Raw genomic sequence first — 19268 nt, forward strand, 5'->3', positions numbered from 1 at the left:
TTCAGGATGGGATGTGCTCCATGAAGAGAGCGCACTGCCACATATAGCTGGTTCCCAAAACATTTTGAAGTCTTCTTTTACTTTTCTCAATGGAAATTACAAGTGCCTTGAGATTACTGAAGGTAAAGAATCCCCATTAAAGAGGGTTTCCTATGATACCAAAAGAAATCCAGATGAGACGGCAAGAGAAAAATCCACGTCTTTCTGTTCCAATGAAAGACCTGAGATGGTAATTGTCTATAGTAGTCTGAGTTCTGATGGCTTCTCTTCTACAGGGTGATCCTGGAAAAGAAGGAAGAGTGGGTTTACCTGGGCCACCTGGTGAGCCAGGGCGTGCTGGAGAGCCAGGTTTGCCTGGGAAGGGTAAAGATGGAGAAAGGGTAAGTACTGCTGGCAAGCTTTGTGCTTGTCTAGTTCAATATGAGACAGGCAAGCATGACTTCTGCAGGAGAGCATGGATTTAGCTGAATCCATGGCAGAATCTGCCTTTGGAAAATGCTCCAGATCCCATTTGTGCATTAAAAAAAAAAAAAAAAAAAAAAAAAAAAAAAAAAAAAAAAAAAATCAGAAAGAACTGAAGGTATATTTCTGAAATTTACATTGAAAACAGAGATCTCCACAAGATCTCTACAAGGAGTAGCCATTGTACTAGTGACTAGTACAAAACTTATTAGCTTAATGAAAGTTTCCTAAAAGCTTTTAATTCTTGCCCAATTAGCAGATGGTTTAATTTGGTTACATGTTGTCAGTAAAATATTGCCAGGATGGCATGAGCTCAGGAGAACCATGGTGGGAGAATTACTGCCTTGACTATAACAAAGTCCAGGCTCTTGTTTGGCTGGATGGTGACAGTTTTCTTGGTTTGCTTTTGTTACTTTAGGGAGAAAGAGGACCACCAGGCTTGCCAGGACCCTTTGGACATAAGGTGAGCATGGACTTCATGGTGTACTGCTCATCTTAATCACTTGAACTGCAGAAAAGAACATGGTGCAAACATGGTCTGTTTTCCACTGGAAAATAGCAAAGCTCTGACTCAAAAATGCACTTCTAGCCTACTGAGGAGGTTCCTTTCTTTATAATTCCAGCATCTTTGTGGATGTAAATACTCAGATATGCATTAGCTGTGCTCCCTTTCCACATTTAAAATATCTTCAGCACTATAACAATTCAGCACAGATGGAGGTCTAAGTGCACACTTTTTCAGGGAAACTGTGACTGGGACCCTTTAATCCACACAGCCAGGGAGACGCTGCATGACTCAGGGGTGGTCTGCTCTCAGGACCACCTGTCAGCCCTCAAAGAGAACCCTTCCCTAGCACTCAGTCCCTTCACCTCTCTGCAAGGAGGATGTGAATTATTTTCCAGTAGAACCAGGTAGTCCTGGTTTCCCCTCCTGTATTGAGGCAAAGACTAGCTAGTTGAAGAGGTTGATGACACTAACTTCTGCTGAAAGTAATGTTTATTCCCTTATAAGCACACAGAAAAAAAAAGAGAAAGGAATAAAACAGCAAAAATCTTTGATTCTGGGAGGATCTGAATTGTGCTTGAACATTTAATCAGACATTTCAGAAACTGTCCTCTTCAAAATGACCATGTTCTGATCTGGAGGAAGAATCAGATCTTGAAACAGATTCTGTAAATGATAGAAGCAGAATTATAGCAGTATGAGGCCAAATCCATCTACATCACATATTTTTGAAATAATCAAACTGCTGTGATTTGCTTTTATTTTGGATGCATTTTGTACAAATGCATTGTAGTCTTTTCTCCATATCTTTGACAGTTCAGAACACAGACCTACACCCACACAGACACACGCTAATAGACTGAGAATTAATATAAAACTCAGAAAAAAAACACTAAAAGAAATCTCATTAAGTATTCTATTCAATAGCAACAGAAGATGATAAAAGTCTTAATTGTGTGTGGGAAAATACTATTGAAATTTTTGTATTTAAATTATCTTTTTGAATAAAATAACTGATAAGGGATGTGTAGAGTGTTTGAACTAATCAGAATGCATTTTTTTCTCACTGGCCTTGCAGTATTATTCCTTTATAGTAAAAGATTAGCTTAAGAAGAAAGCTAGAAAGGGGAAAAATAGGAGATATTGCAGATTTAAATTTGAGTAGGCAGAATCCATGGGTAACAATTTTTCTATCATGCTTCTATATAGCTAGAAATAATGTCATAATAAATAGCATAAATAAGACCCATTGTTATAAATCTAGTGCCAACATGAGACCAAATCTCACAACTGCAATGCAATCCATAAAATTCTTATTGATTTCTCCCTATGACTAGAAAACAGATGTTAAATTAAAGTCTAAAAGCTGAATTCTTTCTCAGCCCTCTGTCTGCAGTGTACATTGAACAATGTTAAGCTGTTTTCTGTGCTATTCAGGTTTTACTTTGAAAATCCTGGTTTTTAAAAGGGAAGGCTCTCCTTTTCTAGTACAGTGCTTGAGAGAGAGTGGTATAAGTGTTGACTTAAATTTTACCAAAATAATTTCATACACTTCTGTGAGTAGGCCTGTGTTGGTAAAGGAAAGGAGAATATTAAGTTGAAATAAAACTTCCCTGATCCTGTCTTCCCCAGATAAATGATCTATGTTCAGCAGTTTTGTGCCTTAGCTTTCTACTGTAGAAGCACAGAGAGAGGAAAGTGATTGATGGTGCTTAGTGCTTCCCCAAGCCAAGGAAAGTGCCTGCTACCCTGATGAAGTCACTGTTTCTGGAAGTGTTCTGGATGTGGCTCTTGGGGGTGTGCTTTGGGGTGATTAAGGTAGTGCTGGGCTGGTGGTTGGACTAGCTGATCTTGGAGGTCTCTTCCAACCTTGGTGATTCTGTGAAATGCTGGAAATTTGATGCAGTGCACTAAAATAAATGAATACACTTTCAAAGATTGCATTTCCACTCAGTTGTGTGATGTGACGTGTCACACACTGAGCCCACCAAGCTGGGCTGGGGCGCACATGGTGGAAAAAGGACACTTTATTTCCATGATGAGACAATAACTGTGCCGTATCTCCATGCTGCCACAAGCAGAATCTGTCCCTCTGTGGACAGGATCAGGACCAGATGTACTCATGTGACATTCTGGTGTACAGCCTGGTTGCATTTCAGCACATTTTCTCATCAGTGCTCAAAGCTTCTACCTCTTTCCTTTATTTCAGGGTGAGAGGGGAGCTCCTGGCCTCCCTGGACAGCCAGGAGACAGAGGAGTGCCAGGAATCGGTTTGGCTGGACCCCCTGTAAGTAGCAGGTCCCGAAACCTGTAACAGGTGGAAAATGAGATATTGCCATGTGGAGATTGCTTTGCCTGTGCTCAGCTGCGCTGAGAGCCTGTGGGACATTTTGCCTTCTGAAGGTGCAGGTGCCAGGCAAATCCAGAGGCTGCCATTTGTAGCTCAGATCTCACATGTCTGTTATGAGGGGTAAAAGCGCTGTCAGATTGATCGTTGTCACTGTCTGTCACTCCTGAATTTTGTGCTTCATCCTGGCATGCTGGCTGTGGATGTGGAGATCTGTGCCAAGGCAGCAGCTCTGGTCTCCTGGACAGATATAACCTAGCTGTTGTATAACCCCTGTTGGGAGGGATGAGTGTGGCACACATGCCTGCATCAGTGACGTAGTGACACTCCGATAGCAAAATGCAAAATCAGATTGCTTAAATTGCTGTATTCCAAGAGGACCATCCTCCCCATAATTTCACATAAATATTTGGTAGGTTTGACCTCATCCACCTCTGCTCTCATGAAGGTCAGTTGGTCACATGGTATATACAGAAGTCTACTCAGAAAATTTGGATTTTCGTGTTGTTGGGCTTTGATCACTCCAGTACTTGTCATGTACAACTCCTCTAGGAATGAGAGGGATTTGGCAGTGCTCTGGCAGTAGTCTTGCTCAGAGACCTCCAGCTATGCACTGAATTTGCAAGTGAAATATGTTTAGGAGGAAGTAAATGCTATTTCTGGCTAATTTCTTGAGTACATCTGAGCCCCTGCATTCTTTTGCAACACTTCATACATGTCATGATCCTGGACCAATTATTCAATATTTGGTCAGTGCTCTGTTTATCTAGATATAAATGTCCCAATCAGTACAGGAAGTTGCCTTGAAATCATAAGTCATATTGCTGGGTAATGAATTGAAAAATCTGGCTTTCTGAGGTGTATGTCCACTTAATATTTGCTTTTGCCATGCTGAATTCTACCTGAGTTAGAGGCAGGCAGGGTCAGTCCTGTTTCACACTGTGACTGTATCATGGCTTTTATGGTCTTCACAGGATTACCAATGATTGCAGGTGTCCTGAGTGTTCTTTGTTATGATTTATATAAGGAACAGTGGTGTTGCATTTCTCAATGTTCAGCTATTAATTAAATTAAAATTAATTTAACAAATTAGTATCTGGCTTGCATGAAAATCACTAGCTTGTGGATAGTCTTTAATTACAGATTTTTAGATTCTGTCCAGGGCTAGATGAGTTCACGTCTGCATCCTGATGTACACAGGATGACAAAGTTGTTCTTCATTGGGGATTTAGCATCTTCATCTCCATAAACACAAATGACTAAGGACTTGACTCCAAATGCAGACATCTCTTGTCTCACACCAGAAGATTGTTTTTTTCAGTGTCTTCATTATTTGCCCACTGTCAGGATGTGTAGCCACCTACACACCACACTGTTCTTAAAAGATATGTTTTATTCATTTAATTTGCTTTACTAAATGCTTCTTTAAAAAATAAAATTAAAAAAACACAACAAAACAACAATCAAACCACTATTATGATTTTTTTTCCACTGTAGATTCATCATAACCTCCGCTCCAGTACAAAGACTGGAATTGGAAAAAACACCTCTGTATAACCTTGAATCTAGCAGACTGTCACAAGACTGAATCCCACAGTAAAAAAAAAAATTTTAAAAAAATCAAAACAGAATTAAATCAGTGGAGTTGCTTCAGTGCATATTACACACTGAATTAAAGATGTCAGCCTCTACTCTTTTTAGCGATGTGACAAAATTGTGTTTATAATACTTCAGCCTCAGAGCTGAGAGCCAAGAATGCTTTTTAATTGGATTCCTCACCCTGTTTCTTCCTGTGCCCTTAACCTCTCTCAGGCTTTGCTCCCTGCACAAAAAGTATATATAGATGAGGATTTTTTTACCTTATCTGCTGAAGTATTGAGTTACAATTTACATAACACTGAGTCATAAACTTGAACATTAGCAGAATGTTATTTCCAACAGAGTAGGGAATAGCTTAGACAACTGAGGTGAATTCACATCTTTATGCTGAAGTTGCTTAAGGGGTGGATGCACAGTAGAAGTAGAAAGGTTTCAATCTTGCCCTGCCTTGCCTTGTTGGTATTAATTAAATTATTCATTTAGGCATTTCTTTAACATGCACTAACATGTTAACATGTCTTCTTTCATGGAGACATTGTGAGGATTAGTGAGTTATTGTGCCAGAAATAGAAAGCAAAAGGAGTTACAGTAGTAGCCAATTGATTCAAGCCTTGTTTGGAATACCAGATGGATTCACCCGTGCTGGATATGGTACTGCATCACCTCTGTGGTGTTCCAATAGAAGTGGGCACCTGCTGGTGGCTCACTCAGCTGCACATTTTAAGTTGCATCCCCAAAAAAACAGCATGTACAAGCCCACTGGCCCCCCTGCTTTGACCTAAATTAAAGAGCACAGAAGTCCTGTGGAATGTTTTTCCTTGCATAAGAGGTAGCTGAATGTAGTGGTCTTCAGAACCTGGGGGACTCATCCTGTCCCAGCTCAAGAGATGTGAGGGTGCTGTGGGTCTGTCCCCCGACCCAGGCAGGAGTATGGGTTGTCCATGGGCACACACATCCCCACTCATGAGTGCAGCACACAGTCCAGTGCAGAGAATGATGACTTAATGCAGGACCCACCCTGCTCAGCCAAAGGGGGATGGGAATTATACGTGGTTTGATTGCTGTGTCTTTTCTGTTTGTAGGGCCCTGCAGGACCCCCAGGAGACAAAGGGTCACTGGTATGTCTTTCTAGCTATACCCAAATTCCTTGGGGAGGGGAAAACCACACTAATTATGTCTCTACCAGTCCTTTCATGAGGGCACATGTAATTGCTTTAGGTTTGCTCAAGGAAGGGTCACAGGGTGGCTGACCCTCCAAAGAGAACTTCTGTGTATTACCAGGTACTTTTGTGCTAAACTGAGCTGTGAGAAAGAGTTGATCAAGAGCCTTGGCCCTGTGGAAATTTTTCCTTACGTGTCAATAGTCCTACAAGAGAAATGATGAGTGACTTGTTTCACCCTTCTTTCAAATAACATTTTAAGGCGCACATTTCTGATAGCCAAGGCCTCAAAGATTTAAAAGAAACCATTTAAAACATTTTTCTTACGTAAATCTTGCAGATTTCAGTATTCACCAAACATACTTTAGTCCCTCAACATTCAGTTTTTCAAGGATGCACTCCACTGGTGTGGCACAAACAACTGTGTATGATGTTCTCAGTAGACACTGGCCTGGCTTTTCAGCATGACAGCTAATCCTAGCAGTGTGATAGCCTGGAACTGAGGAGATGGACCTTCTTTTCTCCTCTGCTTTCCTGTGCTCAGTCATATTTTTTCCCTGCTCAAAAACCTGCCCCTGTAAAGAGTCATTATTACCTCTCCAGTCAATGTATGGGAAGCTTGACTTTAGTGATGCACGTGAAGTCCCTTGAGGTGCAGAAATGACTGATGCCAGGATAGTGCATTGTGAGCTGTAATTAAATTTTTTCTTAAACTCTCTCGTTGTGTAGGTGCTGATTAATTTTTCCACCAATAACTATTAGGTTAAGGATTTCTTCTCTTCAGCTAAGAAGCACCTCGTAAATACTACTTACATTACTGGGTTTGTCTGTTCTCCCCCTACCAGGGTCCCCGTGGTGTACCTGGTATCCCTGGACCACAGGGGCCTCCTGGCCAGGATGTAAGTAAAATAAAAGTGTAAGTGCTCAAGAAATTTGTCAATGCTTGGGTCTAATTTCCTTAAAAAATTGTGCTGATAATCAACTGCCGTCATTGAATGTTACTAGAATTGTCCAAGGGACATGATTTGCAGAAGTGGAGCTCTTACAACTTAGGATGCCAAGGGGAAAATAGTTGGAATGAGGAGGATTGCATCAAGGAAAGTGGAGAACTTTGCCACTGAACCATTTTAAAATGACACTGGAGAAGGGTCTTGGCAGCATACACTAGCAAAACATCTCACTGGAAAAGGATGGTGGTTAGACTGTCTAGGAACTTCTTAGAATCCATTGAGATAAGTATCCTTTCTGTTAAAACAGGGCCACAGCTGTTAAGAAGTTCTCTATGAGTTCATTTTGCTGCTGCTATTGTGTGTGTTTGAGGACATTTTAAGCTCTTGGTGCATTGTCCTCCCAGTGTCTCAGTGGTGAGTCATGGAACTGAGGAACAGAGAGGAACATGGCAGACTCAAGCTGGGAAGCTGAAAGCTGGCCCCTCTTTCTGCCTGGCTCTGCTTCAGTGCTACATCAGAAAGAAGAGAATTTATCCTCTATAATGTGGAAACCAGTCCATGGAGGGAGGCTCTGAAGAATTTGAAGGGTTTGATCTTTAGGTTTAAGGGAGCACTGTGGGGAGGGGGAAGTGACCTGCTGCAACTCTCCTCAGTGCAGCTCCATGATGCTGTCATGTCTGAAACGGGTACCAGCTCTCCCCAACTCCACAGCAAGCACTTTCCAACCCTAGTGTGGCTTTATTGACGTCCGTCAGGTGACCCAAAGGAGGTACTTTCCTGTGGAAAAAAGGTCTCATTTTCTTCCCACCTATTTATTGCCCAGAACAGCTGTGCATGCCCCATCCCTGGAAGGGGGCCAGGCTGGATGGGGTTCGGAGTAACCTCGTCCAGTGGAAGTTGTCCTGCCCGTGGCACAGGTTTGGGAACTGGATGACTTTTATGGTCTCTTCCAACCCAAACCATTCAAAGATTCCATGACTCTATACTTTGTCACAAGACAAATGATTAAGCCAAGGTTTTCTTACACAGCCCATGATAGTGGAAATGGTCCCTTGTTTCCCTGAGCAGCCAAAGATTTGGGATTGATTTTCTCCTGCTGCCTGTCCCTAGATCTCATCACCTTGCCTGAGATGTTTGAAATTTTTAATTGAGATGTTTTGAACAGGAGATAGGATAAGATGGGTTTATTAGAGTTGTACTGTGTGAGGAGAGGGCCTGATGCAGCTTTTTGGAGTCTCTTTCTGACTCTGCTCAGATCAGCATTGGCTGGTCAACTCTTGGAGATGCAGCACTAAGGTCTTTACATTTTTCTTTTCCCTGCAGAAAATTAACCAGACACAACCATTCCTCAGGCTACTTATAAAGCACATTCTCCGTTGCACTCACTGCTTTAATTGCAGTCAATATGTCTTTTAGAACATTTATGTATTGTCTGATCCCTTGTTAAACCATTCTATCTGTGTTCCAGGAGGTATAATTGGAGGCACAGGGCACATTCCAACATTTCTTGGTGTTGGTAACCTATTTTGACAAGATCATGCATTTGCAGTTTCCTGATCTCTATCTTTATTTAACTAGAATAAGGAACTTTTTGTTCTGTTTCTGCACTCTTGTATGCCAGCGCAGTGTTCCTGTATCCTCTGAAACATGTCCATTTTTGTACTCTGCTGTGTTCAAACAGGATGTCATTGAATAGGAAAGCTCCGATTTGAATTGCTAATATGAATTTGCTGTGCGACTCCCAAGCTATGCAGTGTCAGCTGCCTGAATGACTTGCCTCAGTGTCTTGTACTTTGCTGTGGTCTTTGCAAATGTATTTTTTTCTTTTTTTTTTTTTTTTTTTTTTTGAGACTGAAAAATTCTTTTAAATCACATTTACATGCATCAAGTTATTCTCTGAATTATTTTTCCAGTGGCAAACTCATCAGAAGCTTATGGAAGTGTCTGCTAGCAGTCACATTCTCTGATACAGCAAATCAGATTTACAACTGCATTTGGGGAAGTGAAAGAGTCAATACTCCTTTTGCAATAGCTTTGGCCAGAATTCTCTTCCACTGCTGAATAAATTGGGTTTTTTTACATGATTACATTCCAGATTTTTTCTGGTCCTCTCAAAGCATGTGTCATATTTTTTTTGGGATAGCTCAGAGTCACCTTTTGAAATATCTGTTGGCTACTCAATCTAATTTCAAGAGTTCTCAGGACAGTGTCTTTTATTAAAATTTAGGTTTTGAAAATACTTGCCTAGGTTTACAGTACAATTGTGCTGCTTTGGCCTTGTTGTGTTCCTCTTAGCAAAGCCTTACTATTTGTTTGTCCTCTAGAGTTCATTATATTCATAAATCCCTATGAATTATCTTTTTCTGTGGCAAAGCTGGGACTTACTGTCTTCTTCCATATATATAATTTTCTTGTCTTTAAACTTGCAGTTTTTTCAGTTAACCAAATCTCCAACTCTTAAAGCCTGAAAAATGCATTTTTTTAGGCCCTTTCTTCCCAATAATATGACTATTTTTTCCATAACAGACCTACTACACATTATGCCTACTTTAAGGACTGCAGTCACATTAAAAATTACTTTCTCTTGCTTTTGGGAAAAAAAAAATCCAAATCATATTTTAATCTGGCAGTATTTCTGTATCAAGCATTAAAATAGTGTAGCCTGAAGTACCTTCTGTTGGAGAATTTGGCCAATCTCCTAGTCTGAGAATTATAAAAAAAAGTATTTCTACATGTTCGATGATATTATATGCAGTGCTGTTTCCTCCAGCTGCTGCAGACCAGGTTCCTCCTGCCAGGTTAGATTAGATATATAGAAGAAATTTTTAACTGTGCATGTAGTGAAGCACTGGAGCAGAATACCCAGAGAAGCTGTGGCTGCTCCATCCCTGGAAAAGCTCAAGGCCACATTGGATGGGGCTTGGAGCAACCTGGTCCAGCAGAAAGTGTCCTGACCCATGGCAGGGATTTGGAATGAGATGGGCTTTAAGGTCCCTTCCAACCCACACCACCCCATGATTCTATGAAAAGGTTTATTAGAAGATTTAAAATGACAGGACAAACCAAGGTGGGCAGGTACAGGCCTCAGCCAAACAAATGCTCCAGCCTGGTCTGGTTTACACATGACCGGCCCCTTTTACACCCTTTTCTGTATGCCCCTCTGTTTGTTACTCTCTCTTCCCCTGCACATCCCCTCAAGCATCTCCCCAGCTCTTATCAGTCCCTCAGCCCTCCCAGTTCAAGGTCCCCCAGTTTACAATCTTCACTTGCAAGGTCCAGATTGATCTCCCAGGCGCTGCAGTCTGTGGTTTTTGATAGCCCATCAGTTACTGTGAGTGACAAGATCTGCTTCTTCTTAGGTCCGTGTCTTAGAAAATTTAGTTTCTGATTTCCTCCTTTTCCCTTAATTTCCCACTTGGCAAGGTCCTGGATGAGGTAACCTTGCTTCAATAAGCCTCCTCATATTTCCACATGCCTTGATCAATTAATGTGAATGTCCAGGTTTGCTTTCCATCCTTTTTTGTTGGTCAGGTTTGTGTCCTTGACATTCTAATTTATGACTTTTTCTTTCTCTTCCTTCACTGTATTCAAAAATGTCCTTGACCAGATACCCCTAAGGAGCAGACACTCTCTGGCCAGCCACTCTTACACTTCATGTTTTGGGAATCTGTTCTCTGCTGACTGTCTGCTGGGAGATAAAATGTTTCTGTTCAACAAACATATTTAGTGTCCTTAAATTAGGAAACAATCTGAATGAAACATTCTCTTATCCTTCTATTAGCAGCAAGGGCACTTATTTAATAGAATCTTTCTATATTTTAATTATGATCATTTTAATTAACATAAACATTGAATTAATCACTTTTTAATTAGGTTAATTATTTATGGTATCTAAGTTCCAGCATTACTGAGAAGGTAATCTTTCCCCTGCGTTTGCTTTCATAATTGCAAAACCTTTGTGGATGCATAAATTACTGCAAATGGATTTGAAAAGCAGTTTGCTGTTCTGAGGTTGATCTTCCCACCCAGTTAGGATAGTTCCGAGAAGCCTTTGTGTTTGTGTCAGGGTACTTACACCCCAAACCAGAGTCCACTTATTTAACCCCGCTATTGTCTTGTTGTTGCTGTGACTTATAACTGATTTAAGATATTACATTTCAAGTTTAATTTTCTGTCTTGTAGTAGAACTATCCCACCATGCCTGGGACTGTGACTGTGACTGATACACTTCCCTTATACACTTGTTTCCTTACAGACTTTCTTTATCTTTGGGTATTTTCACATACGCCTCTTACCTGAGCACCACTTCCCCCATCAGAGGATTTTGCCTGTGAACTGCACCAGCATTTAATTTCTTCTTAGTTACAGAATCACAGAATATTTGGAGTTGGAAGGTACCCACAAGACTCATTGAGTCCAAGTCTGAAGTGAATGGGCCATGAGGGGATCAAACCCACAACCTTGGCACAATGAGCTCCATTTCCCAACTAACTAAGCTAAATATTGTTTTGTAGCATTATCAGCAGCACAGTTTCCATCAGTTCCCATTTAAAAACCATTCCTGTGTGTCAGATTTTGCAGACTGATGCTCTGGACACTGTGCATCACGCCTCCTCATGGCTGGCGTCATTTCCCTGTACTGGTGTGCTGTACCATTCATGGGATATTCTGCTTTGTGCCAGCCACTCTTGGCTGCAAGCTCCTGAAAGTGTTCAAACTTTATGAGCTTTCCAGTACTGGTTATTTGGGTTTGTGCATTTTCCCACATCATGTTAGCAGCATTTATTTTTAGTGCCATGCAGTTTTTTGGTCAAACTCATTTCCTTTTTTTCTGAATTTTCTGGCTTTCTATTTTCCAGTTCCCTTCCCTGTTAGCTTGTCAGATGAAGTTTTAACTTCCATGTTTTCATTCTAGCATTTTCATTCTGCTTTGAGCAACGTGAAGCTGCATCAGAGGAAGTTTAGGTTGGATAGTAGGAAAAGGTTCTTCATCCAGATAGTGTCCAGACACTGGAACAGGATCCCCAGGCAAGTGGTCACAGCACCAAGACTGACAGAGTTCAAGGAACGTTTGGACAATGATCTCAGGCACATGATGTGATTCTGGGGATTGTCCTGTGCAAGACTGGGAGCTGGACTTGATTTTTTGTGGGTCCCTTACAACCCAGGATATTCTGTGATTCTGTATTTGCATCTTGTCCATTTTTGTCAGCCTTTTCTAACTCCAGGTCTCTACAGACATGCAATATTTCCTCTACTTGTGCCTCTGCTTCCATTGGCCTGTTCTCTGATGCCCCATACTGAAATGCCATCATCCACATCTGGTTTGTTCAGTTTGGCTCACAGAAGTGTTCTTCAATGGGCATTCTCTGATTGCAGTCTTGTACCTTTCAATTGTTTGACTTTTCCTGGGGATTCAGTGTTTTTTTCAGGTTTGTCAGCCATGGCACAGAGCTTAATCTCTTTTCCTCTCTCATTTCCACCCTTTTTAGAGACATCACCAGCTCCATATCATACAGCATGCAAGAAAATGTGTTCATCCTTTTTTTCTTAAGGCAATCTGACACCATGTGGACATGGTAGCTGTGCTTAATCCTTTCCAAGGGTTTCCATTTTATTCACTCTCTTCTTGCGTGTCTTTTCACATAACTAAGAAGTCTTTTCCTATATTCTATTTTTAGAAGATACTTAAATACTCAAATTGCACTGCTAGTGCCATGCAAAGACAAAGCAGAAGGCTGTCAGCAAGCCCCATGGCATGTATTTATAGCTGTGCTACTAGTCAGCATGAAAGACATTTCTGAACTGTCTTTTCTGTGTTACTTTCTGATCCAGGATTATTCTCAAGGCTCAAGTTTTTGCTTTGCATCACACTTCTTTAAAGCAAGTTCTGTGTGAGTCTTCCTGAACAAAGTAGGTCTGGGAATATAAGATCCGTGTAATTGTTATTTAGCCCTCCCTCTTCCCATTTGCAGAAGTGGCTGAGAACCACAGTGGAGAGGATGCCAAAAGCATGGCCTGACAGTTAACATCTGTGAAAGGGAAGGGACTTTGGGAACAATGCACAGACCTCTGGATTCACCTTGAACTTCTGTGGAAGAAGAAAAGCTATAAATGACTAAAATGTATACTTATATTTACTCAGTTCCCCAGAAGGACATCTAGGGAGAATCGTGAGCTAATCATGTTCATACATTATCTTCTCTTTGTTCTTACCTGCAGAAGGTTTAGTTCATCAGAAAACAAGAGTTCATCCTTGAACTTCAGTACTACTTCAGCTCCACTTTCGGTTCTCTTCAGTTTGTGTTTAATTTTTGTCTCTTAGAAAGTCAAGGTAATTAAAGGGTTGTTGCTCACCCAGAAGCATTTAATGTGGACATAAAAAAGATACTTGATATATTTTCCCATTTTTTTTCTCCTCTAGCAAGACATACAGGATATAAGTACTAAGTGAGACTCAAAGATGAAGTTCAAGTTTTCCCTGTAGCTACAATTGTGATGTATCATGACACACAGTGCTCTTCAGCCGTTAATCCCTATGTCCCTATCTGGTTGTCTGTGTAAATAAGGCAATGAACTGCTTGGCAGAATGGGCTAACCTGAGACAAGGTGGCAGAAAGAACACCCAGTACCCTTCCTGGATAAGCATTTGACCAAATTTTAAAGGAACTTTCCACATGGAAATATTAGATAGTCTCAAAGAGCAGCTCCTCCTGAGCCTACACTGATTGAAAGCCACTGCTTGTACCTTGATCATCATTCAGATGTTGATGCAGCCCAAAAAGCCAATCAAGTCCTGGGCTGTATCAAAACCAGCATGGCCGGGGGGGAAGGGAGAGCATTCTGCCACTCTGTTCCGGTGAGACCCCACCTGCACAGCTGTGTCCACCTCTGGGGTCCCAGCACAGGAAGGACATGGAACTGTTGGAGAGCAAGTCCAGAGGAGGCCACCAAGGCAAATGAAGGGATAGACCAACTCTCTTACAAGGAAAGGTGAAGAGAATTGGGATTGTTCAGCCTGGAAAAGTGAAGGCTTCAGGGTGACCTGTATGGGGTCTTCCGGTACCTGAAGGCAGCCTTGAAGAAAGATGGAGAGGGACTTTTGACAAGATGTGAGAACTGAGTGTACGTAGATAACTAAGATAGCCAAAATCCAGAGCTGAAGTGTAAAGAGTAGATTTATTCCATTACCATGCTGGCAGAATGGGGACACATGCACTGCTAAGCTTATTCCATCTTAGCAGGGGCAGAAAGTGCTCAGTATAAATCCAAGCTTCTTATCTCTCCTTCTCCCAGCAGGGAGGCCCCAGCCTATGAGGATTGCCTTTAAATTTTTTACAGCATTCTGTTATCTTCTACAAAACCTCCACTTCTCAGGACAGACAGAAAACAACCTGAAGAAAATACAACACATGAAATATTCCCACACTGAATATTCTTAGCATCCTCCAGCTGCAAGGTCTTCTTGAATGAAAACAACTCTATTCTTCTCTATTTTTTCTCACCACACAAGGGGAGTGACAGTAAAAGGGATAATTTAAACCTACTCTCTTCAAACTGGAAGAGAGTAGGTTTAAATTAGATGTATGGAAGAAGTTCTTTACTGTGAGGTTGGTGAAACACTGGCACAGGTTGCCCAGAGAAGCTGCAGATGCCCCATCCCTGGAAGTGTTCAAGAACAGGTTGGATGGAGCTCTGAGCAACCTGGTCTAGTGGAAGGTGTCCCTGCTCATGGCAGGGGGTTGAATTTAGATGGTCTTGAAGGTCCCTTCCAACCCAAACCATTCTATGATTCTCTGAACATCCTGGGTGGCAAATTTGGAACCGTCCCAAAGTAAACCCCCTGTAGGGTTTTCCTTCATGATTGTTCCTTCATCATTCTGCAGAATCAACAAAGCTGAACACAAATAAGATGCTTTTAGATGATCAGTAGAAACTGTTCTGGTTATCAGGTAGGACAGCTATTGTATGTGGTAAAGTTTTTATGCTCTTTAAGGTTCTCAGTATGCATAGAACATGCACTAGCTTGAGTGATGACACAGGGTGATGGACCAGGTGGATACAGAAATTTAGCAGAAAATGGTCTGGGGAAATGTCACAGAGTATCTTAAAACACCACTGCAAGGATCCTCACAATGAAGATTTTTGTCACCATCTGAGCAGTGGCCAACTGTCTCGTTCAAAAGATTTGGTTTCCCAAGTGAGCATTACTTTATGCAAAGATTTTACAAAAATGTTTAGACATGGTTTTTGTTTTGTTTTTAGCAAACTTACTTCCTTGTTAATGACATGTAAGAGATGCATGCTGAGGGGTGGAGGTTGTCCCTTTTCCTAACCCTGCCTATCTGGACATAAAATTCTGAGAATGCTGGAAACTTCTATGCCTTCATCTCATGAAAACTGATACCAGTACACCTCAACAAACAAAAAAACAACCAACCAAATAAACAAACTGATTTTGCTTGTTTACAGGTGCCTTCAGAGATTTAAAGCTTCATCCTTCACACTAGTAAAGTTCATAGTGTTTCCTATGACCAGGAGACAAGCTAAAGCAATTCCAGTCTCTGTGTGACTCAAATGAATTCAGCAAGGGTTTGAGAGGATGTTCAAGTTGTAGATATTAGGAGGAGTTTGCTATTTGTCACATGCAAGGAGCCGTGCTGCTCAGCAGCAGAAAGTAAAATGTGTGCTAGTCCAGATCAGTCAGCAGAGTGCAAGAGCAACCAAGGGATATAATTGTATAATAATTTCACAATTTTTTTCTTTTTTTTGTGATCTGTAGGGTGTACCTGGAAATCCAGGGGAAAGAGGACCTCCTGGAAAACCTGTATGTAACTTCATTTCTGTATTACATCTTCCTTTTAACTCAGTTTCCAACTGTACACCTCACTTCAGAAGTGCACTTGGGTGCTTTTCTACTGTTGTTTTTTCCCAGCAGAGCAGTAGGAAAAAGACTAAAACCCACTAAAGGTTTAGTGAAGGCTTTGGAATGGTATGAAAATAATTGGATATTCTGCATGTAAATAAAAGCCAAAATCTTAAAGGCACTTCCTCAGCACCACTGTGTAGTACCCTCAGCAAGAACTCATCTCAAGTGTGATGAAGAGCATTGGTAAGGTACTGTGGGAAGTACAAGTTTGGCCCAGTGAGTCCTAGACAAGACAAGGGAAACCAGTGAGAATCCATGAGCATGTTCAGGAAAAATTCTCATGTCTTGATACCACTTAATATTGCCTGAAATAATGAATTTCTCATTCCACAGGGTTCCCCACCCCTGCTCACTCCAGAGGACATAAATCTCCTAGTTAAGGTAATCAGCCTTTAATGAGAGTGGGAATTTATCTCTCTATTTGATTCAGACCTGACTAACATTCTGTGATGGAAAAGTGTCTGAACTACAAGTGCAAAAGGCATCTTTAAACACTCCTTCAAAGCTCAAGACTTGCAAATCTCTTACTTGCACTGTATTGGGACACAAGCTCAGACTGGAGATCAAAATCCTTTCCCCAGCAGTGAAATGACCTAAAAAGTTCTCTATAACATCTCAGAGACTTTCTCAGCTCTTCCTGAGGCATTCATTCCCAAGGAGAAATAAACATTATCAAGTTGCATTATCTAAACCAGAAAATGGAAACTATTTTAATAAAATGCTGGATTTTTTCACATACACCTTCAACAGTGGCTGGATTAATTTTGGGCAACTGTGGGTGAAAATTTAGTTTGCATTGTTAATCTAAAAGGATGCAGATAATTAACCCCAGAAGTACCTGTGCTCCAAAAGTGATAATTTGTCTGCCTTTACTCTCCATGTAGAGAATTGTCTGAGAAATTTGTCAGTCTTTGATAGGCTCTGGCTGAAAAATCTTTACAGGTTTACATGGGCTGAGTTGTGAGGTTTTTAAGTTACCTTGAGACCTGGCAAGAAATCTTTTCTTATTGATTAAACGAAACTAAAAAAATTACCTTCTTTCACCAGCCACATTAACCAAAGGACCCTTTTAAGATTGCTGCTGTGAAATTACTCTTCACTGAAGAGCTGTCTTTGTTTTGCGGAGCCCAGTATTGTTCTGGAGTTTTCACTGTAGGGTATTGTTTTGGATTTTTGATCTAGACGAGAGCAAGAGACTCATTCTTGGGTATAGGATGCCACTTTGATTTTTTTTTTTTTTTCTTTTTTTTTTCTTTTTTTTTTTCTTTAGCTTATATTATGGTTAAACACATCTGTGCATTTTTTCTGCTGGGTATTTTTTCACTCCATGCTTAGTACAGAAAGCAACACCTTGAAATTACAGATGAAGTTAGGACTCTGCTGTTATGGGTGTTTCTCAATTTATCTATTTACAGTGTAAATAGATAAATGTGGATGTAGGCATTGAGACTCAGAAATTTACCCCACAGGTTTGCAACAGGTCATTTACAGAGTTGGGTTTTATAGCTCTTGACTCTGAAGCTGATGATCTGTTTTGTATTATACTCTTATGGGCAGGATTCCCTCCCCTTTTACTGGAGGAAGTCTGCTTTTGAAATGGAAATGTCATACATGGATTCAATTTCCTGATAATATCTGGAATGTAAAGACTGCTGAGAGGATGCTTCAAACAGGTTTGGAAGGAGGGAGGTAGTGATTCTCCCTGATAAAATTTGGCCAGGACACTGTGACATTCATTTGGTCTTCACAAAGTCCATTGGATGAGTTGTCCTTAGCCAAGCTGGCTGCTGAATAATTTCCCCTGCAGAACCCTTTCTGACATTGTGTTGCACCTGATTTTTCTCTAGAAAACTGCCCTCTAAGCAGTAACACAGATCTTTCAGACTGGAGCAGACACAGGCTTTTAGTGGTCTTGTAGATTCAAGCCAATGTCTTTCTTGATAGTCTTGGTAGACTCCCTAGTCTCCCTGATCTTCCTTCCATCATCAGGAGGTGTTTTTCCTTGGTTCCCTGATCCTGGATGACCAATTAGAACCTAGAACTGATAGGAAACTTCCTGTGTGAGCTCAGCTGCTGACCCTCACTCTGCTTCATTCTGCCCTCATTGTGGTTCTTAAGGCAAATTCACCCCAAACCTGAGGTAAAACAGCAAAAGTTTAAGAATTATACCAGCACCACAGTGTTGCATTCATAGTGGGTGCCCATAGGGTCTGATAAATGCCTGCAGCCTATTGCTGATGTGTTTTTCCATGTTCTCTCCTAGGATGTGTGCAGTGAGTGCCCTCCTGGCCCACCAGGACTGCCGGGCATCCCAGGTTTCAAAGGAGATAAAGGTCTCCGAGGACCACCAGGCAGAGATGGCCAGGATGGAAAAACGGTAAGAGAGCTGAGGGAGTGACGAGGCCTTGGATCTGCTGTGAACCTGGTTTTCTATTAATATGGCTGATGGTTTCTTATAAGATGGTTAGTTTTTTTTTTTTTTTTTCCATCAACAACTTGCTGAATCTGAACATGGGGAGTCAATGAACTAAACTGGTGTTTACCTCTACCGCTTGTGCATTGCAGGGCATTGCTGGTCCCAGAGGTCCTCCAGGCCCACCTGGGCTCGATGGCCCAAAGGTTGGTTGGTTTTCTTCAGCTGTCTGATGAAAACTTATTTGTGACTAATTAACTTAATTAATTTGGGGACAGGTTACCCAAAGAAGTTGTGAATGCCACATCTCTGGAAATGTTAAAGGCTAAAGTTGGATGGGGTTTTGAACAACTTGGTTTAGTGGAAGGTATCCCTGCCCATGGCATGAGGGATAGTTTCACTTTAATAGTGTCTTCTACCATCCCTTTGTTCACACGCAGACAGGCAGACACATCTAAAGGGCCTGATTCTTGATGTTAAATTTCATTCCATTGATGGATGGACATGAGAGTAAATTTCAACTCAAATTAGGTGAGAAAGAAATTAAAGCCTCAGCAGTAGCCGCCATGCCTGTTCCTCTCCTTTTTGAATCTTCTGTGCTGGAACCACTTAAATTAAGACTGCAATGGGCTGCTGGGCTCCAAACACACCATCTGCCCTGGTGGTCTTACCTAAAAACTCCAAATGTTTCCTGAAACATGTTACAGGAAAAAACTTCTCTTAGCTATATGCTCCTGCTTTGTGGTCTAGGACATAAAACATAAAACTTCCCTTGTTTGAAGTATTCCAATAATGTCACATTTCAAGCATTTCCCATAGAGAGTGCTGTCACCAGTCTGCTCACAATGCCAGTGCCTGGCCACAATTAAAACCCTTACAACTGCCTAATGTGAAATAAATCAA

General features: G+C 41.2%; 1 protein-coding gene across 1 annotated transcript in view; it reads left to right on the forward strand.

Annotated features, from left to right (window-relative positions):
* Nucleotides 1–19268, forward strand: part of COL22A1 (collagen type XXII alpha 1 chain) — a 239922-nt gene that overhangs the window by 191019 nt on the left and 29635 nt on the right. Inside the window, exons 39-47 of the mRNA XM_040065878.2 lie at nucleotides 276–380; nucleotides 881–925; nucleotides 3177–3254; nucleotides 5996–6031; nucleotides 6919–6972; nucleotides 15806–15850; nucleotides 16286–16333; nucleotides 18216–18329; nucleotides 18518–18571. Coding sequence (XP_039921812.1) covers nucleotides 276–380; nucleotides 881–925; nucleotides 3177–3254; nucleotides 5996–6031; nucleotides 6919–6972; nucleotides 15806–15850; nucleotides 16286–16333; nucleotides 18216–18329; nucleotides 18518–18571 — 579 coding nt within the window. The remainder of the gene's footprint in view (nucleotides 1–275; nucleotides 381–880; nucleotides 926–3176; nucleotides 3255–5995; nucleotides 6032–6918; nucleotides 6973–15805; nucleotides 15851–16285; nucleotides 16334–18215; nucleotides 18330–18517; nucleotides 18572–19268) is intronic.

Source organism: Hirundo rustica, chromosome 1, assembly GCF_015227805.2.
Source record: "Hirundo rustica isolate bHirRus1 chromosome 1, bHirRus1.pri.v3, whole genome shotgun sequence".
Lineage (NCBI taxonomy): Eukaryota > Metazoa > Chordata > Aves > Passeriformes > Hirundinidae > Hirundo > Hirundo rustica.